The sequence below is a fragment of the Salvelinus alpinus genome, chromosome 6, assembly GCF_045679555.1.
Source record: "Salvelinus alpinus chromosome 6, SLU_Salpinus.1, whole genome shotgun sequence".
Lineage (NCBI taxonomy): Eukaryota > Metazoa > Chordata > Actinopteri > Salmoniformes > Salmonidae > Salvelinus > Salvelinus alpinus.
Window position 1 is genome coordinate 97,346,548 of NC_092091.1, and position 22,713 is coordinate 97,369,260.

The 22,713-nt window shown below is 48.9% G+C and overlaps 1 protein-coding gene across 2 annotated transcripts in view; it reads left to right on the forward strand.

The window, feature by feature from the left end:
* Positions 1-22,713, forward strand: part of ugt8 (UDP glycosyltransferase 8) — a 183,681-nt gene that overhangs the window by 140,406 nt on the left and 20,562 nt on the right. For both annotated transcript variants that reach the window (XR_011675812.1, XM_071408500.1), the window contains exons 5-6: positions 4,720-4,796; positions 22,411-22,630. Coding sequence is in view for 1 of the 2 variants with exons in the window: in XM_071408500.1 (XP_071264601.1) it covers positions 4,720-4,796; positions 22,411-22,630 (297 nt within the window). In the remaining variant the exon portion in view is untranslated. The remainder of the gene's footprint in view (positions 1-4,719; positions 4,797-22,410; positions 22,631-22,713) is intronic.

Below are 22,713 nucleotides of genomic sequence, written 5' to 3' on the forward strand. Positions count from 1 at the left end.
CTTACCCCCTAGCTACAGATCTAGGATCAGATACTCTTACCTCCTAGGTACAGATCTAGGATCAGATACTCTTACCCTCTAGCTACAGATCTAGGATCAGACACTCTTACCCCCTAGCTACAGATCTAGGATCAGATACTCTTACCTCCTAGGTACAGATCTAGGATCAGATACTCTTACCCCCTAGCTACAGATCTGGGATCAGATACTCTTACCTCCTAGGTACAGATCTAGGATCAGATACTCTTACCCCCTAGCTACAGATCTAGGATCAGATACTCTTACCCCCTAGCTACAGATCTAGGATCAGATATTCTTACCCCCTAGCTACAGATCTGGGATCAGATACTCTTACCCCCTAGCTACAGATCTAGGATCAGATACTCTTACCTCCTAGCTACAGATCTAGGATCAGATACTCTTACCCCCTAGCTACAGATCTAGGATCAGATACTCTTACCTCCTAGCTACAGATCTAGGATCAGATACTCTTACCTCCTAGCTACAGATCTAGGATCAGATACTCTTACCCCCTAGCTACAGATCTAGGATCAGATACTCTTACCTCCTAGGTACAGATCTAGGATCAGATACTCTTACCCCCTAGCTACAGATCTAGGATCAGATACTCTTACCTCCTAGGTACAGATCTAGGATCAGATACTCTTACCCCCTAGCTACAGATCTAGGATCAGATACTCTTACCCCCTAGCTACAGATCTAGGATCAGATACTCTTACCCCCTAGCTACAGATCTAGGATCAGATACTCTTACCCCCTAGCTACAGATCTAGGATCAGATACTCTTACCTCCTAGGTACAGATCTAGGATCAGATACTCTTACCCCCTAGCTACAGATCTAGGATCAGATACTCTTACCCCCTAGCTACAGATCTAGGATCAGATACTCTTACCCCCTAGCTACAGATCTGGGATCAGATACTCTTACCCCCTAGCTACAGATCTAGGATCAGATACTCTTACCTCCTAGCTACAGATCTAGGATCAGATACTCTTACCCCCTAGCTACAGATCTAGGATCAGATACTCTTACCTCCTAGCTACAGATCTAGGATCAGATACTCTTACCTCCTAGCTACAGATCTAGGATCAGATACTCTTACCCCCTAGCTACAGATCTAGGATCAGATACTCTTACCTCCTAGGTACAGATCTAGGATCAGATACTCTTACCCCCTAGCTACAGATCTAGGATCAGATACTCTTACCTCCTAGGTACAGATCTAGGATCAGATACTCTTACCCCCTAGCTACAGATCTAGGATCAGATACTCTTACCCCCTAGCTACAGATCTAGGATCAGATACTCTTACCCCCTAGCTACAGATCTAGGATCAGATACTCTTACCCCCTAGCTACAGATCTAGGATCAGATACTCTTACCCCCTAGCTACAGATCTAGGATCAGATACTCTTACCCTCTAGGTACAGATCTAGGATCAGATACTCTTACCCTCTAGGTACAGATCTAGGATCAGATACTCATACCCCCTAGTTACAGATCTAGGATGTTATTGGTCACATGGTTAACAGATGTTATTGGTCACATGGTTAGCAGATGTTATTGGTCACATGGTTAGCTGATATTATTGGTCACATGGTTAGCAGATGTTATTGGTCACATGGTTAGCAGGTGTTATTGGTCACATGGTTAACAGATGTTATTGGTCACATGGTTAGCAGATGTTATTGGTCACATGGTTAGCTGATGTTATTGGTCACATGGTTAGCAGATGTTAATGGTCACGTGGTTAGCAGATGTTATTGGGCACATGGTTAGCAGATGTTATTGGTCACATGGTTAGCAGATGTTATTGGTCACATGGTTAGCAGATGTTATTGGTCACATGGTTAGCAGATGTTATTGGTCACATGGTTAGCAGATGTTATTGGTCACATGGTTAGCAGATGTTAATGGTCACATGGTTAGCAGATGTTATTGGTCACATGGTTAGCAGATGTTATTGGTCACATGGTTAGCAGATGTTATTGGTCACATGGTTAGCTGATGTTAATGGTCACATGGTTAGCAGGTGTTATTGGTCACATGGTTAGCAGATGTTATTGGTCACATGGTTAGCAGATGTTATTGGTCACATGGTTAGCAGATGTTATTGGTCACATGGTTAGCAGATGTTATTGGTCACATGGTTAGCAGGTGTTATTGGTCACATGGTTAGCAGGTGTTATTGGTCACATGGTTAGTAGATGTTATTGGTCACATGGTTAGCAGATGTTATTGGTCACATGGTTAGCAGATGATATTGGTCACATGGTTAGCAGATGTTATTGGTCACATGGTTAGCAGATGTTATTGGTCACATGGTTAGCAGGTGTTAATGGTCACATGGTTAGCAGATGTTATTGGTCACATGGTTAGCAGGTGTTATTGGTCACATGGTTAGCAGATGTTATTGGTCACATGGTTAGCAGATGTTATTGGTCACATGGTTAGCAGATGTTATTGGTCACATGGTTAGCAGATGTTATTGGTCACATGGTTAGCAGGTGTTTTTGGTCACATGGTTAGCAGATGTTAATGTGAGTGTAGTGAAATGCTTGTGCTTCTAGTTCCGACAGTGCAGTAATAGCTAACAAGTAATCTACCAATTCCCCAACAACTACCTAATACACACAATGTTAGGGGATGGAATAAGAATATGTACATATAAATATATGGATGAGTGATGGCCGAACGGCATAGGCAAGATGCAATAGATGGTATAGAGTACAGTATATACATATGAGATGAGTAATGTAGGGTATGTAAACATTATTAAAGTGGCATTATTTAAAGTGACCAGTGTTCCATTTACTAAAGTGGCCAATGATATCTTGTCTGTATGTAGGCTGCCGACTCTCTGTGTTAGTGACGGGTGTTTAACAGTCTGATGGCCTTGAGATAGAAGCTGTTTTTCAGTCTCTCGGTCCCTGCTTTGATGCACTGTCATCGCCTTCTGGATGATAGCGGGGTGAACAGGCAGTGGCTCGGGTGGTTGTTGTCCTTGATGATCTTTATGGCCTTCCTGTAACATCGGGTGCTGTAGGTGTCCTGGAGGGCAGGTAGTTTGCCCCCGGTGATGCGTTGGGCAGACGTCACCACCCTCTGGAGAGCCTTACGGTTGTGGGCGTACCAGGCGGTGATACAGCCCATTGTGCATCTGTAAAAGTTTGTGAGGGTGACAAGCCGAATTTCTTCAGCCTCCTTCACCACGCTGACTGTGTGGGTCGACCAGTTTGTCCGTGATGTGTACGCCGAGGAACTTAAAACTTTCCACCTTCTCCACTGCTGTCCCGTCAATGTGGATAAGGGGGGGTGCTCCCTCTGCTGTTGTGTCATCTGCAAACTTGATTATTGAGTTGGAGGCATGCACGGCCACGCAGTCATGAAGGTCTATTGGGGCGGCCTGTCAGGAAGTCCAGAACCCAATTGGGCTTGAGACCCAGGGCCTCCAGCTTAATGATGGTACTGTGGTGTTGAATGCTGAGCTGTAGTCAATGAACAGCCTTCTGACATTTATTATTTTACCTTTATTTAACTAGACAAGTCAGTTTAGAACAAATTCTTATATTCAATGACGGCCTACCGGGGAACAGTGGGTTATTAACTGCCTTGTTCAGGAGCAGAACGACAGATTTGTACCTTGTCAGCTCAGGGATTCGATCCAGCAACGTTTATGGTTACTAGTCCGAAGCGTTAACCACTAGGCTACGCTGCCACCCCAACATAGGTATTCCTCTTGTCCAGATGGGATTGAGCAGTGTGCAGTGTGATGGCGATTGTATCGTCTGTGGACCTATTGGGGCGGTAAGCAAATTGAAGTGGGTCTCGGGTGTCAGGTAGGGTGGAGGTGATATGATCCTTGACTAGTCTCTCAAAGCACTTCATGATGACAGAAGTGAGTGCTACGGGGCGGTAGTCTTTTAGTTCAGATACCTTTGCAACTTCACCCTACACCGCTGGGTTCCAGAATACCGCTGGGTTCTAGAACGCAGCTGGGTTCCAGAATACCGCTGGGTTCCAGAATACCGCTGGGTTCTAGAACACCGCTGGGTTCTAGAATGCCGCTGGGTTCTAGAATACCGCTGGGTTCTAGAGTCTGTTCTTTCCAACTGCCATTCAATTCTAGAATGTGGAAAGTGTTCTTGATTGTACTTCTCTGTATTTCACTCCAATTCAAATCTGGACCTGGAAGCTCCACTGCTGTATGTTCATTGTTCCCCTCTAATCAGGGACTGATTTAGACCTGGGACACCAGTCATTCTTCCCCTCTAAACAGGGGCTGATTTAGACCTGGGACACCAGTCATTCCTCCCCTCTAATCAGGGGCTGATTTAGACCTGGGACACCAGTCATTCTTCCCCTCTAATCGGGGGCTGATTTAGACCTGGGACACCAGTCATTGTTCCCCTCTAAACAGGGGCTGATTTAGACCTGGGACACCAGTCATTCCTCCCCTCTAATCAGGGACTGATTTAGACCTGGGACACCATTCATCCTTCCCCTCTAATCGGGGGCTGATTTAGACCTGAGACACCAGTCATTGTCCCCCTCTAATCAGGGCCTGAATTAGACCTGGGACACCAGGTGTGTTATCATGTAGAACAGTGAAACCAGCAGTAGGGTAAGAGATAAAACCCCAACGCATCACTCTAACCATCTACCTCTCTGTCTGTCTTTCCCTGTCTGGCTGTAGGTTCTCGGGGGTTCCGCCCAGTAACCTAGGCAACAATACCAAGTTGGTGGATTGGATGCCTCAAAACGATCTGTTGGGTAAGAACCAATTCTCTACTTCATGTCATCTGTCCATTTTCATTTGCCTGTCTTCCTTCCCTTCCTCCTCCCTCTCTGTCTGTCTTTGAGGAGGGAAGGAAGGGTCAGGGTGAGGAGGGGTGAGGAAAGGCTAGGGTGATGCGGGAGGTGAGGGGAGAGGAGGGGTGAGGTTGAGGAGGGGTGAGGAGAGTAGAATGACCCGGAGCTGAGAAATACATAACTCATTATATCATTAACAGTCAATGATTCACACCACACACACACACACACACACACACACACACACACACACACACACACACACACACACACACACACACACACACACACACACACACACACACACACACACACACACACAAACACTCTCTGGGTGAGTTGCTGACCTGTATCTCTGAGGGCTGTTAAGTAGCTCCTCTCAGTCACGCATTATTACCACATGGTGCACTACTAAAGACCAGGTTCCTATTGGACAACACTGTTAGGACCAGGGTCCTATAGGACGACACTGTTAGGACCAGGGACCTATAGGACAACACTGTTAGGACCAGGGTCCTATAGGACAATGCTGTTAGGACCAGGGTCCTATAGGACAACACTGTTAGGACCAGGGTCCTATAGGACAACGCTGTTAGGACCAGGGACCTATAGGACAACACTGTTAGGACCAGGGTCCTATAGGACAACACTCTTAGGACCAGGGACCTATAGGACAACACTGTTAGGACCAGGGTCCTATAGGACAACACTCTTAGGACCAGGTTCCTATTGGACAACACTGTTAGGACCAGGGTCCTATAGGACAACACTGTTAGGACCAGGGTCCTATAGGACAACACTGTTAGGACCAGGGTCCTATAGGACAACACTGTTAGGACCAGGGTCCTATAGGACAACACTGTTAGGACCAGGGTCCTATAGGACAACACTGTTAGGACCAGGGTCCTATAGGACAACACTGTTAGGACCAGGGTCCTATAGGACAACACTGTTAGGACCAGGGTCCTATAGGACAACACTGTTAGGACCAGGGTCCATGTTACAACACTGTTAGGACCAGGGTCCTATAGGACAACACTGTTAGGACCAGGGACCTATAGGACAACACTGTTAGGACCAGGGACCTATAGGACAACACTGTTAGGACCAGGGTCCTATAGGACAACACTGTTAGGACCAGGTTCCTATTGGACAACACTGTTAGGACCAGGGACCTATAGGACAACACTATTAGGACCAGGATCCTATAGGACAACACTGTTAGGACCAGGGTCCTATAGGACAACACTGTTAGGACCAGCGTCCTATAGGACAACACTGTTAGGACCAGGGCCCTATAGGACAACACTGTTAGGACCAGGGCCCTATAGGACAACACTGTTAGGACCAGGGTCCTATAGGACAACACTGTTAGGACCAGGGTCCTATAGGACAACACTGTTAGGACCAGGGTCCTATAGGACAACACTGTTAGGACCAGGGTCCTATAGGACAACACCAGGGCTCTATAGGACAACACTGTTAGGACCAGGGTCCTATAGGACAACACTGTTAGGACCAGGGACCTATAGGACAACACTGTTAGGACCAGGGTCCTATAGGACAACACTCTTAGGACCAGTTTGTCCGTGATGTGTACGCCGAGGAACTTAAAACTTTCCACCTTCTCCACTGCTGTCCCGTCAATGTGGATAAGGGGGGGTGCTCCCTCTGCTGTTGTGTCATCTGCAAACTTGATTATTGAGTTGGAGGCATGCACGGCCACGCAGTCATGAAGGTCTATTGGGGCGGCCTGTCAGGAAGTCCAGAACCCAATTGGGCTTGAGACCCAGGGCCTCCAGCTTAATGATGGTACTGTGGTGTTGAATGCTGAGCTGTAGTCAATGAACAGCCTTCTGACATTTATTATTTTACCTTTATTTAACTAGACAAGTCAGTTTAGAACAAATTCTTATATTCAATGACGGCCTACCGGGGAACAGTGGGTTATTAACTGCCTTGTTCAGGAGCAGAACGACAGATTTGTACCTTGTCAGCTCAGGGATTCGATCCAGCAACGTTTATGGTTACTAGTCCGAAGCGTTAACCACTAGGCTACGCTGCCACCCCAACATAGGTATTCCTCTTGTCCAGATGGGATTGAGCAGTGTGCAGTGTGATGGCGATTGTATCGTCTGTGGACCTATTGGGGCGGTAAGCAAATTGAAGTGGGTCTCGGGTGTCAGGTAGGGTGGAGGTGATATGATCCTTGACTAGTCTCTCAAAGCACTTCATGATGACAGAAGTGAGTGCTACGGGGCGGTAGTCTTTTAGTTCAGATACCTTTGCAACTTCACCCTACACCGCTGGGTTCCAGAATACCGCTGGGTTCTAGAACGCAGCTGGGTTCCAGAATACCGCTGGGTTCCAGAATACCGCTGGGTTCTAGAACACCGCTGGGTTCTAGAATGCCGCTGGGTTCTAGAATACCGCTGGGTTCTAGAGTCTGTTCTTTCCAACTGCCATTCAATTCTAGAATGTGGAAAGTGTTCTTGATTGTACTTCTCTGTATTTCACTCCAATTCAAATCTGGACCTGGAAGCTCCACTGCTGTATGTTCATTGTTCCCCTCTAATAAGGGACTGATTTAGACCTGGGACACCAGTCATTCTTCCCCTCTAAACAGGGGCTGATTTAGACCTGGGACACCAGTCATTCCTCCCCTCTAATCAGGGGCTGATTTAGACCTGGGACACCAGTCATTCTTCCCCTCTAATTGGGGGCTGATTTAGACCTGGGACACCAGTCATTGTTCCCCTCTAAACAGGGGCTGATTTAGACCTGGGACACCAGTCATTCCTCCCCTCTAATCAGGGACTGATTTAGACCTGGGACACCATTCATCCTTCCCCTCTAATCGGGGGCTGATTTAGACCTGAGACACCAGTCATTGTCCCCCTCTAATCAGGGCCTGAATTAGACCTGGGACACCAGGTGTGTTATCATGTAGAACAGTGAAACCAGCAGTAGGGTAAGAGATAAGGACCAGGGACCTATAGGACAACACTGTTAGGACCAGGGACCTATTGGACAACACTGTTAGGACCAGGGTCCTATAGGACAACACTGTTAGGACCAGGGTCCTATAGGACAACACTGTTAGGACCAGGGTCCTATAGGACAACACTGTTAGGACCAGGGTCCTATTGGACAACACTGTTAGGACCAGGGCCCTATAGGACAACACTGTTAGGACCAGGGTCCAATAGGACAACACTGTTAGGACCAGGGTCCTATAGGACAACACTGTTAGGACCAGGGTCCTATAGGACAACACTGTTAGGACCAGGGTCCTATTGGACAACACTGTTAGGACCAGGGCCCTATAGGACAACACTGTTAGGACCAGGGTCCAATAGGACAACACTGTTAGGACCAGGGTCCAATAGGACAACACTGTTAGGACCAGGGTCCAATAGGACAACACTGTTAGGACCAGGGTCCTATAGGACACCACTGTTAGGACCAGGGTCCTATAGGACAACACTGTTAGGACCAGGGTCCTATAGGACAACACTGTTAGGACCAGGGTCCTATAGGACAACACTGTTAGGACCAGGTTCCTATTGGACAACACTGTTAGGACCAGGGACCTATAGGACAACACTATTAGGACCAGGATCCTATAGGACAACACTGTTAGGACCAGGGTCCTATAGGACAACACTGTTAGGACCAGGGTCCTATAGGACAACACTGTTAGGACCAGGTTCCTATTGGACAACACTGTTAGGACCAGGGACCTATAGGACAACACTATTAGGACCAGGATCCTCTAGGACAACACTGTTAGGACCAGGGTCCTATAGGACAACACTGTTAGGACCAGGGTCCTATAGGACAACACTGTTAGGACCAGGGTCCTATAGGACAACACTGTTAGGACCAGGGTCCTATAGGACAACACCAGGGCTCTATAGGACAACACTGTTAGGACCAGGGTCCTATAGGACAACACTGTTAGGACCAGGGACCTATAGGACAACACTGTTAGGACCAGGGTCCTATAGGACAACACTCTTAGGACCAGGTTCCTATAGGACAACACTGTTAGGACCAGGGTCCTATAGGACAATGCTGTTAGGACCAGGTTCCTATAGGACAACACTGTTAGGACCAGGGTCCTATTGGACAACACTGTTAGGACCAGGGTCCTATAGGACAATGCTGTTAGGACCAGGGTCCTATAGGACAACACTGTTAGGACCAGGGTCCTATAGGACAACGCTGTTAGGACCAGGGACCTATAGGACAACACTGTTAGGACCAGGGTCCTATAGGACAACACTCTTAGGACCAGGGACCTATAGGACAACACTGTTAGGACCAGGGTCCTATAGGACAACACTCTTAGGACCAGGTTCCTATTGGACAACACTGTTAGGACCAGGGTCCTATAGGACAACACTGTTAGGACCAGGGCCCTATAGGACAACACTGTTAGGACCAGGGTCCAATAGGACAACACTGTTAGGACCAGGGTCCAATAGGACAACACTGTTAGGACCAGGGTCCAATAGGACAACACTGTTAGGACCAGGGTCCTATAGGACACCACTGTTAGGACCAGGGTCCTATAGGACAACACTGTTAGGACCAGGGTCCTATAGGACAACACTGTTAGGACCAGGGTCCTATAGGACAACACTGTTAGGACCAGGTTCCTATTGGACAACACTGTTAGGACCAGGGACCTATAGGACAACACTATTAGGACCAGGATCCTATAGGACAACACTGTTAGGACCAGGGTCCTATTGGACAACACTGTTAGGACCAGGGCTCTATAGGACAACACTGTTAGGACCAGGGCCCTATAGGACAACACTGTTAGGACCAGGGTCCTATAGGACAACACTGTTAGGACCAGGGACCTGTAGGACAACACTGTTAGGACAAGGGTCCTATAGGACAACACTGTTAGGACCAGGGACCTATAGGACAACACTGTTAGGACCAGGGTCCTATAGGACAACACTGTTAGGACCAGGGTCCTATAGGACAACACTGTTAGGACCAGGGCTCTATAGGACAACACTGTTAGGACCAGGGTCCTATAGGACAACACTGTTAGGACCAGGGTCCTATAGGACAACACTGTTAGGACCAGGGACCTATAGGACAACACTGTTAGGACCAGGGTCCTATAGGACAACACTGTTAGGACCAGGGACCTATAGGACAACACTGTTAGGACCAGGGTCCTATAGGACAACACTGTTAGGACCAGGGTCCTATAGGACAACACTATTAGGACCAGGGACCTATAGGACAACACTGTTAGGACCAGGGTCCTATAGGACAACACTGTTAGGACCAGGGTCCTATAGGACAACACTGTTAGGACCAGGGTCCTATAGGACAACACTGTTAGGACCAGGGTCCTATAGGACAACACTGTTAGGACCAGGGTCCTATAGGACAACACTGTTAGGACCAGGGTCCATGTTACAACACTGTTAGGACCAGGGTCCTATAGGACAACACTGTTAGGACCAGGGACCTATAGGACAACACTGTTAGGACCAGGGCCCTATAGGACAACACTGTTAGGACCAGGGACCTATAGGACAACACTGTTAGGACCAGGGACCTATAGGACAACACTGTTAGGACCAGGGACCTATAGGACAACACTGTTAGGACCAGGGTCCTATAGGACAACACTGTTAGGACCAGGGACCTATAGGACAACACTGTTAGGACCAGGATCCTATAGGACAACACTCTTAGGACCAGGTTCCTATTGGACAACACTGTTAGGACCAGGGTCCTATAGGACAACACTGTTAGGACCAGGGTCCTATAGGACAACACTGTTAGGACCAGGGTCCTATAGGACAACACTGTTAGGACCAGGGTCCTATAGGACAACACTGTTAGGACCAGGGTCCTATAGGACAACACTGTTAGGACCAGGGACCTATTGGACAACACTGTTAGGACCAGGGTCCTATAGGACAACACTGTTAGGACCAGGGCTCTATAGGACAACACTGTTAGGACCAGGGTCCAATAGGACAACACTGTTAGGACCAGGGACCTATTGGACAACACTGTTAGGACCAGGGTCCTATTGGACAACACTGTTAGGACCAGGGCTCTATAGGACAACACTGTTAGGACCAGGGTCCTATAGGACAACACTGTTAGGACCAGGGACCTATAGGACAACACTGTTAGGACCAGGGTCCTATAGGACAACACTGTTAGGACCAGGGTCCTATAGGACAACACTATTAGGACCAGGGACCTATAGGACAACACTGTTAGGACCAGGGTCCTATAGGACAACACTGTTAGGACCAGGGTCCTATAGGACAACACTGTTAGGACCAGGGTCCTATAGGACAACACTGTTAGGACCAGGGTCCTATAGGACAACACTGTTAGGACCAGGGTCCTATAGGACAACACTGTTAGGACCAGGGTCCATGTTACAACACTGTTAGGACCAGGGTCCTATAGGACAACACTGTTAGGACCAGGGACCTATAGGACAACACTGTTAGGACCAGGGACCTATAGGACAACACTGTTAGGACCAGGGCCCTATAGGACAACACTGTTAGGACCAGGGCCCTATAGGACAACACTGTTAGGACCAGGGACCTATAGGACAACACTGTTAGGACCAAGGACCTATAGGACAACACTGTTAGGACCAGGGACCTATAGGACAACACTGTTAGGACCAGGGACCTATAGGACAACATTGTTAGGACCAGGGTCCTATAGGACAACACTGTTAGGACCAGGGCCCTATAGGACAACACTGTTAGGACCAGGGCCCTATAGGACAACACTGGTAGGACAACACTGTTAGGACCAGGGTCCTATAGGACAACACTGTTAGGACCAGGGACCTATAGGACAACACTGTTGGGACCAGGGCCCTATAGGACAACACTGTTAGGACCAGGGTCCTATAGGACAACACTGTTAGGACCAGGGACCTATAAGACAACACTGTTAGGACCAGGGTCCTATAGGACAACACTGTTAGGACCAGGGTCCTATAGGACAACACTGTTAGGACCAGGGACCTATAGGACAACACTGTTAGGACCAGGGACCTATAGGACAACACTGTTAGGACCAGGGTCCTATAGGACAACACTGTTAGGACCAGGGACCTATAGGACAACACTGTTAGGACCAGGGACCTATAGGACAACACTGTTAGGACCAGGGACCTATAGGACAACACTGTTAGGACCAGGGACCTATAGGACAACACTGTTAGGACCAGGGACCTATAGGACAACACTGTTAGGACCAGGGACCTATAGGACAACACTGTTAGGACCAGGGTCCTATAGGACAACACTGTTAGGACCAGGGACCTATAGGACAACACTGTTAGGACCAGGATCCTATAGGACAACACTCTTAGGACCAGGTTCCTATTGGACAACACTGTTAGGACCAGGGTCCTATAGGACAACACTGTTAGGACCAGGGTCCTATAGGACAACACTGTTAGGACCAGGGTCCTATAGGACAACACTGTTAGGACCAGGGTCCTATAGGACAACACTGTTAGGACCAGGGTCCTATAGGACAACACTGTTAGGACCAGGGACCTATTGGACAACACTGTTAGGACCAGGGTCCTATAGGACAACACTGTTAGGACCAGGGCTCTATAGGACAACACTGTTAGGACCAGGGTCCAATAGGACAACACTGTTAGGACCAGGGACCTATTGGACAACACTGTTAGGACCAGGGTCCTATTGGACAACACTGTTAGGACCAGGGCTCTATAGGACAACACTGTTAGGACCAGGGTCCTATAGGACAACACTGTTAGGACCAGGGTCCTATAGGACAACACTGTTAGGACCAGGGACCTGTAGGACAACACTGTTAGGACCAGGGTCCTATAGGACAACACTGTTAGGACCAGGGACCTATAGGACAACACTGTTAGGACCAGGGTCCTATAGGACAACACTGTTAGGACCAGGGTCCTATAGGACAACACTATTAGGACCAGGGACCTATAGGACAACACTGTTAGGACCAGGGTCCTATAGGACAACACTGTTAGGACCAGGGTCCTATAGGACAACACTGTTAGGACCAGGGTCCTATAGGACAACACTGTTAGGACCAGGGTCCTATAGGACAACACTGTTAGGACCAGGGTCCTATAGGACAACACTGTTAGGACCAGGGTCCATGTTACAACACTGTTAGGACCAGGGTCCTATAGGACAACACTGTTAGGACCAGGGACCTATAGGACAACACTGTTAGGACCAGGGACCTATAGGACAACACTGTTAGGACCAGGGCCCTATAGGACAACACTGTTAGGACCAGGGCCCTATAGGACAACACTGTTAGGACCAGGGACCTATAGGACAACACTGTTAGGACCAAGGACCTATAGGACAACACTGTTGGGACCAGGGACCTATAGGACAACACTGTTAGGACCAGGGACCTATAGGACAACATTGTTAGGACCAGGGTCCTATAGGACAACACTGTTAGGACCAGGGCCCTATAGGACAACACTGTTAGGACCAGGGCCCTATAGGACAACACTGGTAGGACAACACTGTTAGGACCAGGGTCCTATAGGACAACACTGTTAGGACCAGGGACCTATAGGACAACACTGTTGGGACCAGGGCCCTATAGGACAACACTGTTAGGACCAGGGTCCTATAGGACAACACTGTTAGGACCAGGGACCTATAAGACAACACTGTTAGGACCAGGGTCCTATAGGACAACACTGTTAGGACCAGGGTCCTATAGGACAACACTGTTAGGACCAGGGACCTATAGGACAACACTGTTAGGACCAGGGACCTATAGGACAACACTGTTAGGACCAGGGTCCTATAGGACAACACTGTTAGGACCAGGGTCCTATTGGACAACACTGTTAGGACCAGGGTCCTATAGGACAACACTGTTAGGACCAGGGTCCTATAGGACAACACTGTTAGGACCAGGGTCCTATAGGACAACACTGTTAGGACCAGGGTCCTATAGGACAACACTGTTAGGACCAGGGTCCTATAGGACAACACTGTTAGGACCAGGGTCCTATAGGACAACACTGTTAGGACCAGGGTCCTATAGGACAACACTGTTAGGACCAGGGTCCTATAGGACAACACTGTTAGGACCAGGGTCCTATAGGACAACACTGTTAGGACCAGGGACCTATAGGACAACACTGTTAGGACCAGGGACCTATAGGACAACACTGTTAGGACCAGGGACCTATAGGACAACACTGTTAGGACCAGGGACCTATAGGACAACACTGTTAGGACCAGGGTCCAATAGGACAACACTGTTAGGACCAGGGACCTATTGGACAACACTGTTAGGACCAGGGTCCTATTGGACAACACTGTTAGGACCAGGGCTCTATAGGACAACACTGTTAGGACCAGGGCCCTATAGGACAACACTGTTAGGACCAGGGTCCTATAGGACAACACTGTTAGGACCAGGGACCTGTAGGACAACACTGTTAGGACAAGGGTCCTATAGGACAACACTGTTAGGACCAGGGACCTATAGGACAACACTGTTAGGACCAGGGTCCTATAGGACAACACTGTTAGGACCAGGGTCCTATAGGACAACACTATTAGGACCAGGGACCTATAGGACAACACTGTTAGGACCAGGGTCCTATAGGACAACACTGTTAGGACCAGGGCCCTATAGGACAACACTGTTAGGACCAGGGCCCTATAGGACAACACTGTTAGGACCAGGGACCTATAGGACAACACTGTTAGGACCAGGGACCTATAGGACAACACTGTTAGGACCAGGGACCTATAGGACAACACTGTTAGGACCAGGGACCTATAGGACAACACTGTTAGGACCAGGGACCTATAGGACAACACTGTTAGGACCAGGGACCTATAGGACAACACTGTTAGGACCAGGGACCTATAGGACAACACTGTTAGGACCAGGGTCCTATAGGACAACACTGTTAGGACCAGGGACCTATAGGACAACACTGTTAGGACCAGGATCCTATAGGACAACACTCTTAGGACCAGGTTCCTATTGGACAACACTGTTAGGACCAGGGTCCTATAGGACAACACTGTTAGGACCAGGGTCCTATAGGACAACACTGTTAGGACCAGGGTCCTATAGGACAACACTGTTAGGACCAGGGTCCTATAGGACAACACTGTTAGGACCAGGGTCCTATAGGACAACACTGTTAGGACCAGGGACCTATTGGACAACACTGTTAGGACCAGGGTCCTATAGGACAACACTGTTAGGACCAGGGCTCTATAGGACAACACTGTTAGGACCAGGGTCCAATAGGACAACACTGTTAGGACCAGGGACCTATTGGACAACACTGTTAGGACCAGGGTCCTATTGGACAACACTGTTAGGACCAGGGCTCTATAGGACAACACTGTTAGGACCAGGGTCCTATAGGACAACACTGTTAGGACCAGGGTCCTATAGGACAACACTGTTAGGACCAGGGACCTGTAGGACAACACTGTTAGGACCAGGGTCCTATAGGACAACACTGTTAGGACCAGGGACCTATAGGACAACACTGTTAGGACCAGGGTCCTATAGGACAACACTGTTAGGACCAGGGTCCTATAGGACAACACTATTAGGACCAGGGACCTATAGGACAACACTGTTAGGACCAGGGTCCTATAGGACAACACTGTTAGGACCAGGGTCCTATAGGACAACACTGTTAGGACCAGGGTCCTATAGGACAACACTGTTAGGACCAGGGTCCTATAGGACAACACTGTTAGGACCAGGGTCCTATAGGACAACACTGTTAGGACCAGGGTCCATGTTACAACACTGTTAGGACCAGGGTCCTATAGGACAACACTGTTAGGACCAGGGACCTATAGGACAACACTGTTAGGACCAGGGACCTATAGGACAACACTGTTAGGACCAGGGCCCTATAGGACAACACTGTTAGGACCAGGGCCCTATAGGACAACACTGTTAGGACCAGGGACCTATAGGACAACACTGTTAGGACCAGGGACCTATAGGACAACACTGTTAGGACCAGGGACCTATAGGACAACACTGTTAGGACCAGGGACCTATAGGACAACATTGTTAGGACCAGGGTCCTATAGGACAACACTGTTAGGACCAGGGCCCTATAGGACAACACTGTTAGGACCAGGGCCCTATAGGACAACACTGGTAGGACAACACTGTTAGGACCAGGGTCCTATAGGACAACACTGTTAGGACCAGGGACCTATAGGACAACACTGTTGGGACCAGGGCCCTATAGGACAACACTGTTAGGACCAGGGTCCTATAGGACAACACTGTTAGGACCAGGGACCTATAAGACAACACTGTTAGGACCAGGGTCCTATAGGACAACACTGTTAGGACCAGGGTCCTATAGGACAACACTGTTAGGACCAGGGACCTATAGGACAACACTGTTAGGACCAGGGACCTATAGGACAACACTGTTAGGACCAGGGTCCTATAGGACAACACTGTTAGGACCAGGGTCCTATTGGACAACACTGTTAGGACCAGGGTCCTATAGGACAACACTGTTAGGACCAGGGTCCTATAGGACAACACTGTTAGGACCAGGGTCCTATAGGACAACACTGTTAGGACCAGGGTCCTATAGGACAACACTGTTAGGACCAGGGTCCTATAGGACAACACTGTTAGGACCAGGGTCCTATAGGACAACACTGTTAGGACCAGGGTCCTATAGGACAACACTGTTAGGACCAGGGTCCTATAGGACAACACTGTTAGGACCAGGGTCCTATAGGACAACACTGTTAGGACCAGGGACCTATTGGACAACACTGTTAGGACCAGGGTCCTATAGGACAACACTGTTAGGACCAGGGCTCTATAGGACAACACTGTTAGGACCAGGGTCCAATAGGACAACACTGTTAGGACCAGGGACCTATTGGACAACACTGTTAGGACCAGGGTCCTATTGGACAACACTGTTAGGACCAGGGCTCTATAGGACAACACTGTTAGGACCAGGGCCCTATAGGACAACACTGTTAGGACCAGGGTCCTATAGGACAACACTGTTAGGACCAGGGACCTGTAGGACAACACTGTTAGGACCAGGGTCCTATAGGACAACACTGTTAGGACCAGGGACCTATAGGACAACACTGTTAGGACCAGGGTCCTATAGGACAACACTATTAGGACCAGGGACCTATAGGACAACACTGTTAGGACCAGGGTCCTATAGGACAACACTGTTAGGACCAGGGTCCTATATGACAACACTGTTAGGACCAGGGTCCTATAGGACAACACTGTTAGGACCAGGGTCCTATAGGACAACACTGTTAGGACCAGGGTCCTATAGGACAACACTGTTAGGACCAGGGTCCATGTTACAACACTGTTAGGACCAGGGTCCTATAGGACAACACTGTTAGGACCAGGGACCTATAGGACAACACTGTTAGGACCAGGGCCCTATAGGACAACACTGTTAGGACCAGGGACCTATAGGACAACACTGTTAGGACCAGGGACCTATAGGACAACACTGTTAGGACCAGGGACCTATAGGACAACACTGTTAGGACCAGGGACCTATAGGACAACACTGTTAGGACCAGGGACCTATAGGACAACACTGTTAGGACCAGGGACCTATAGGACAACACTGTTAGGACCAGGGACCTATTGGACAACACTGTTAGGACCAGGGCTCTATAGGACAACACTGTTAGGACCAGGGTCCTATAGGACAACACTGTTAGGACCAGGGTCCTATAGGACAACACTGTTAGGACCAGGGACCTGTAGGACAACACTGTTAGGACCAGGGTCCTATAGGACAACACTGTTAGGACCAGGGACCTATAGGACAACACTGTTAGGACCAGGGTCCTATAGGACAACACTGTTAGGACCAGGGTCCTATAGGACAACACTATTAGGACCAGGGACCTATAGGACAACACTGTTAGGACCAGGGTCCTATAGGACAACACTGTTAGGACCAGGGTCCTATAGGACAACACTGTTAGGACCAGGGTCCTATAGGACAACACTGTTAGGACCAGGGTCCTATAGGACAACACTGTTAGGACCAGGGTCCTATAGGACAACACTGTTAGGACCAGGGTCCATGTTACAACACTGTTAGGACCAGGGTCCTATAGGACAACACTGTTAGGACCAGGGCCCTATAGGACAACACTGTTAGGACCAGGGACCTATAGGACAACACTGTTAGGACCAGGGCCCTATAGGACAACACTGTTAGGACCAGGGCCCTATAGGACAACACTGTTAGGACCAGGGACCTATAGGACAACACTGTTAGGACCAGGGACCTATAGGACAACACTGTTAGGACCAGGGACCTATAGGACAACACTGTTAGGACCAGGGACCTATAGGACAACACTGTTAGGACCAGGGTCCTATAGGACAACACTGTTAGGACCAGGGTCCATGTTACAACACTGTTAGGACCAGGGTCCTATAGGACAACACTGTTAGGACCAGGGACCTATAGGACAACACTGTTAGGACCAGGGCCCTATAGGACAACACTGTTAGGACCAGGGCCCTATAGGACAACACTGTTAGGACCAGGGACCTATAGGACAACACTGTTAGGACCAGGGACCTATAGGACAACACTGTTAGGACCAGGGACCTATAGGACAACACTGTTAGGACCAGGGACCTATAGGACAACACTGTTAGGACCAGGGACCTATAGGACAACACTGTTAGGACCAGGGACCTATAGGACAACACTGTTAGGACCAGGGACCTATAGGACAACACTGTTAGGACCAGGGTCCTATAGGACAACACTGTTAGGACCAGGGACCTATAGGACAACACTGTTAGGACCAGGGTCCTATAGGACAACACTCTTAGGACCAGGTTCCTATTGGACAACACTGTTAGGACCAGGGTCCTATAGGACAACACTGTTAGGACCAGGGTCCTATAGGACAACACTGTTAGGACCAGGGTCCTATAGGACAACACTGTTAGGACCAGGGTCCTATAGGACAACACTGTTAGGACCAGGGACCTGTAGGACAACACTGTTAGGACCAGGGTCCTATAGGACAACACTGTTAGGACCAGGGACCTATAGGACAACACTGTTAGGACCAGGGTCCTATAGGACAACACTGTTAGGACCAGGGTCCTATAGGACAACACTATTAGGACCAGGGACCTATAGGACAACACTGTTAGGACCAGGGTCCTATAGGACAACACTGTTAGGACCAGGGTCCTATAGGACAACACTGTTAGGACCAGGGCCCTATAGGACAACACTGTTAGGACCAGGGACCTATAGGACAACACTGTTAGGACCAGGGCCCTATAGGACAACACTGTTAGGACCAGGGCCCTATAGGACAACACTGTTAGGACCAGGGACCTATAGGACAACACTGTTAGGACCAGGGACCTATAGGACAACACTGTTAGGACCAGGGACCTATAGGACAACACTGTTAGGACCAGGGACCTATAGGACAACACTGTTAGGACCAGGGTCCTATAGGACAACACTGTTAGGACCAGGGCCCTATAGGACAACACTGTTAGGACCAGGGCCCTATAGGACAACACTGGTAGGACAACACTGTTAGGACCAGGGTCCTATAGGACAACACTGTTAGGACCAGGGACCTATAGGACAACACTGTTGGGACCAGGGCCCTATAGGACAACACTGTTAGGACCAGGGTCCTATAGGACAACACTGTTAGGACCAGGGACCTATAAGACAACACTGTTAGGACCAGGGTCCTATAGGACAACACTGTTAGGACCAGGGTCCTATAGGACAACACTGTTAGGACCAAGGACCTATAGGACAACACTGTTAGGACCAGGGACCTATAGGACAACACTGCTAGGACCAGGGTCCTATAGGACAACACTGTTAGGACCAGGGTCCTATTGGACAACACTGTTAGGACCAGGGTCCTATAGGACAACACTGTTAGGACCAGGGTCCTATAGGACAACACTGTTAGGACCAGGGTCCTATAGGACAACACTGTTAGGACCAGGGTCCTATAGGACAACACTGTTAGGACCAGGGTCCTATAGGACAACACTGTTAGGACCAGGGTCCTATAGGACAACACTGTTAGGACCAGGGACCTATAGGACAACACTGTTAGGACCAGGGTCCTATAGGACAACACTGTTAGGACCAGGGACCTATTGGACAACACTGTTAGGACCAGGGACATATAGGACAACACTGTTAGGACCAGGGACCCTATAACAACACTGTTAGGACCAGGGTCCTATAGGACAACACTGTTAGGACCAGGGACCTATAGGACAACACTGTTAGGACCAGGGACCTATTGGACAACACTGTTAGGACCAGGGTCCATTAGGACAACACTGTTAGGACCAGGGTCCTATAGGACAACACTGTTAGGACCAGGATCCTATAGGACAACACTGTTAGGACCAGGGACCTATAGGACAACACTGTTAGGACCAGTGTCCTATAGGACAACACTGTTAGGACCAGGGACCTATAGGACAACACTGTTAGGACCAGGGACCTATAGGACAACACTGTTAGGACCAGGGACCTATAGGACAACACTGTTAGGACCAGGGTCCTATAGGACAACACTGTTAGGACCAGGGTCCTATAGGACAACACTGTTAGGACCAGGGTCCTATAGGACAACACTGTTAGGACCAGGGACCTATAGGACAACACTGTTAGGACCAGGGACCTATAGGACAACACTGTTAGGACCAGGGTCCTATAGGACAACACTGTTAGGACCAGGGACCTATAGGACAACACTGTTAGGACCAGGGACCTATAGGACAACACTGTTAGGACCAGGGACCTATAGGACAACACTGTTAGGACCAGGGACCTATAGGACAACACTGTTAGGACCAGGGTCCTATAGGACAACACTGTTAGGACCAGGGACCTATAGGACAACACTGTTAGGACCAGGTTCCTATAGGACAACACTGTTAGGACCAGAGTCCATATCACAACACTGTTAGGACCAGGGACCTATAGGACAACACTGTTAGGACCAGGGCTCTATATTACAACACTGTTAGGACCAGGGTCCTATAGGACAACACTGTTAGGACCAGGGACCTATAGGACAACACTGTTAGGACCAGGGACCTATAGGACAACACTGTTAGGACCAGGGACCTATAGGACAACACTGTTAGGACCAGGGTCCTATAGAACAACACTGTTAGGACCAGGATCCTATAGGACAACACTGTTAGGACCAGGGACCTATAGGACAACACTGTTAGGACCAGGGTCCTATAGGACAACACTGTTAGAACCAGGGACCTATAGGACAACACTGTTAGGACCAGTGTCCTATAGGACAACACTGTTAGGACCAGGGACCTATAGGACAACACTGTTAGGACCAGGGACCTATAGGACAACACTGTTAGGACCAGGGACCTATAGGACAACACTGTTAGGACCAGGGTCCTATAGGACAACACTGTTAGGACCAGGGTCCTATAGGACAACACTGTTAGGACCAGGGTCCTATAGGACAACACTGTTAGGACCAGGGACCTATAGGACAACACTGTTAGGACCAGGGACCTATAGGACAACACTGTTAGGACCAGGGTCCTATAGGACAACACTGTTAGGACCAGGGACCTATAGGACAACACTGTTAGGACCAGGGACCTATAGGACAACACTGTTAGGACCAGGGACCTATAGGACAACACTGTTAGGACCAGGGACCTATAGGACAACACTGTTAGGACCAGGGTCCTATAGGACAACACTGTTAGGACCAGGGACCTATAGGACAACACTGTTAGGACCAGGTTCCTATAGGACAACACTGTTAGGACCAGAGTCCATATCACAACACTGTTAGGACCAGGGACCTATAGGACAACACTGTTAGGACCAGGGCTCTATATTACAACACTGTTAGGACCAGGGTCCTATAGGACAACACTGTTAGGACCAGGGACCTATAGGACAACACTGTTAGGACCAGGGACCTATAGGACAACACTGTTAGGACCAGGGACCTATAGGACAACACTGTTAGGACCAGGGTCCTATAGGACAACACTGTTAGGACCAGGATCCTATAGGACAACACTGTTAGGACCAGGGACCTATAGGACAACACTGTTTCTCCCTCTAGCTGGAACACCTTTCCCTCACCCCCACACACCCTAACCCCTCCTCCTTCTCTCCTCCATCTCTCCTCTCTCCTCCCTCTCTTTTTTCTCCCTCTCTCCTCTCTATATCTCTCTACTCCCTTTTTCTCATCCCTCTCTCTCATCCCTCCCTCTCCCCTCTCCTCCATCTCTCCTCTCTTCTCCCTCTCTCTCCTTTCTCCCTCTCTCCTCTCTATATCTCTCTACTCCCTCTCTCTCATCTTTGTCTCTTCTCTCTCCTTTCTCTCTCTCCTCCCTCTCTCTCCTCCTTCTCTCTCATCCTTGTCTCTCCTCCCTCTCTCTCATCCTTGTCTCTTCTCTCTCCTTCCTGTCTCTCCAGGCCATGCCAGAATAGTAGCGTTTCTGTCCCACGGTGGTCTGAACAGTATCTATGAAGCGATGTACCACGGTGTTCCTGTAGTGGGGCTACCTCTGTTTGGGGACCATTACGACACTATGACCCGGGTGGAGGCTAAAGGGATGGGCATCATGGTTCACTGGAAGAGGATGACAGAGGAGGATCTGTACCAGGCACTGAACACTGTTATCAACAATAACAGGTACACACACACACACACACACACACACACACACAGACACACACACACACACACACACACACACACACACACACACACACACA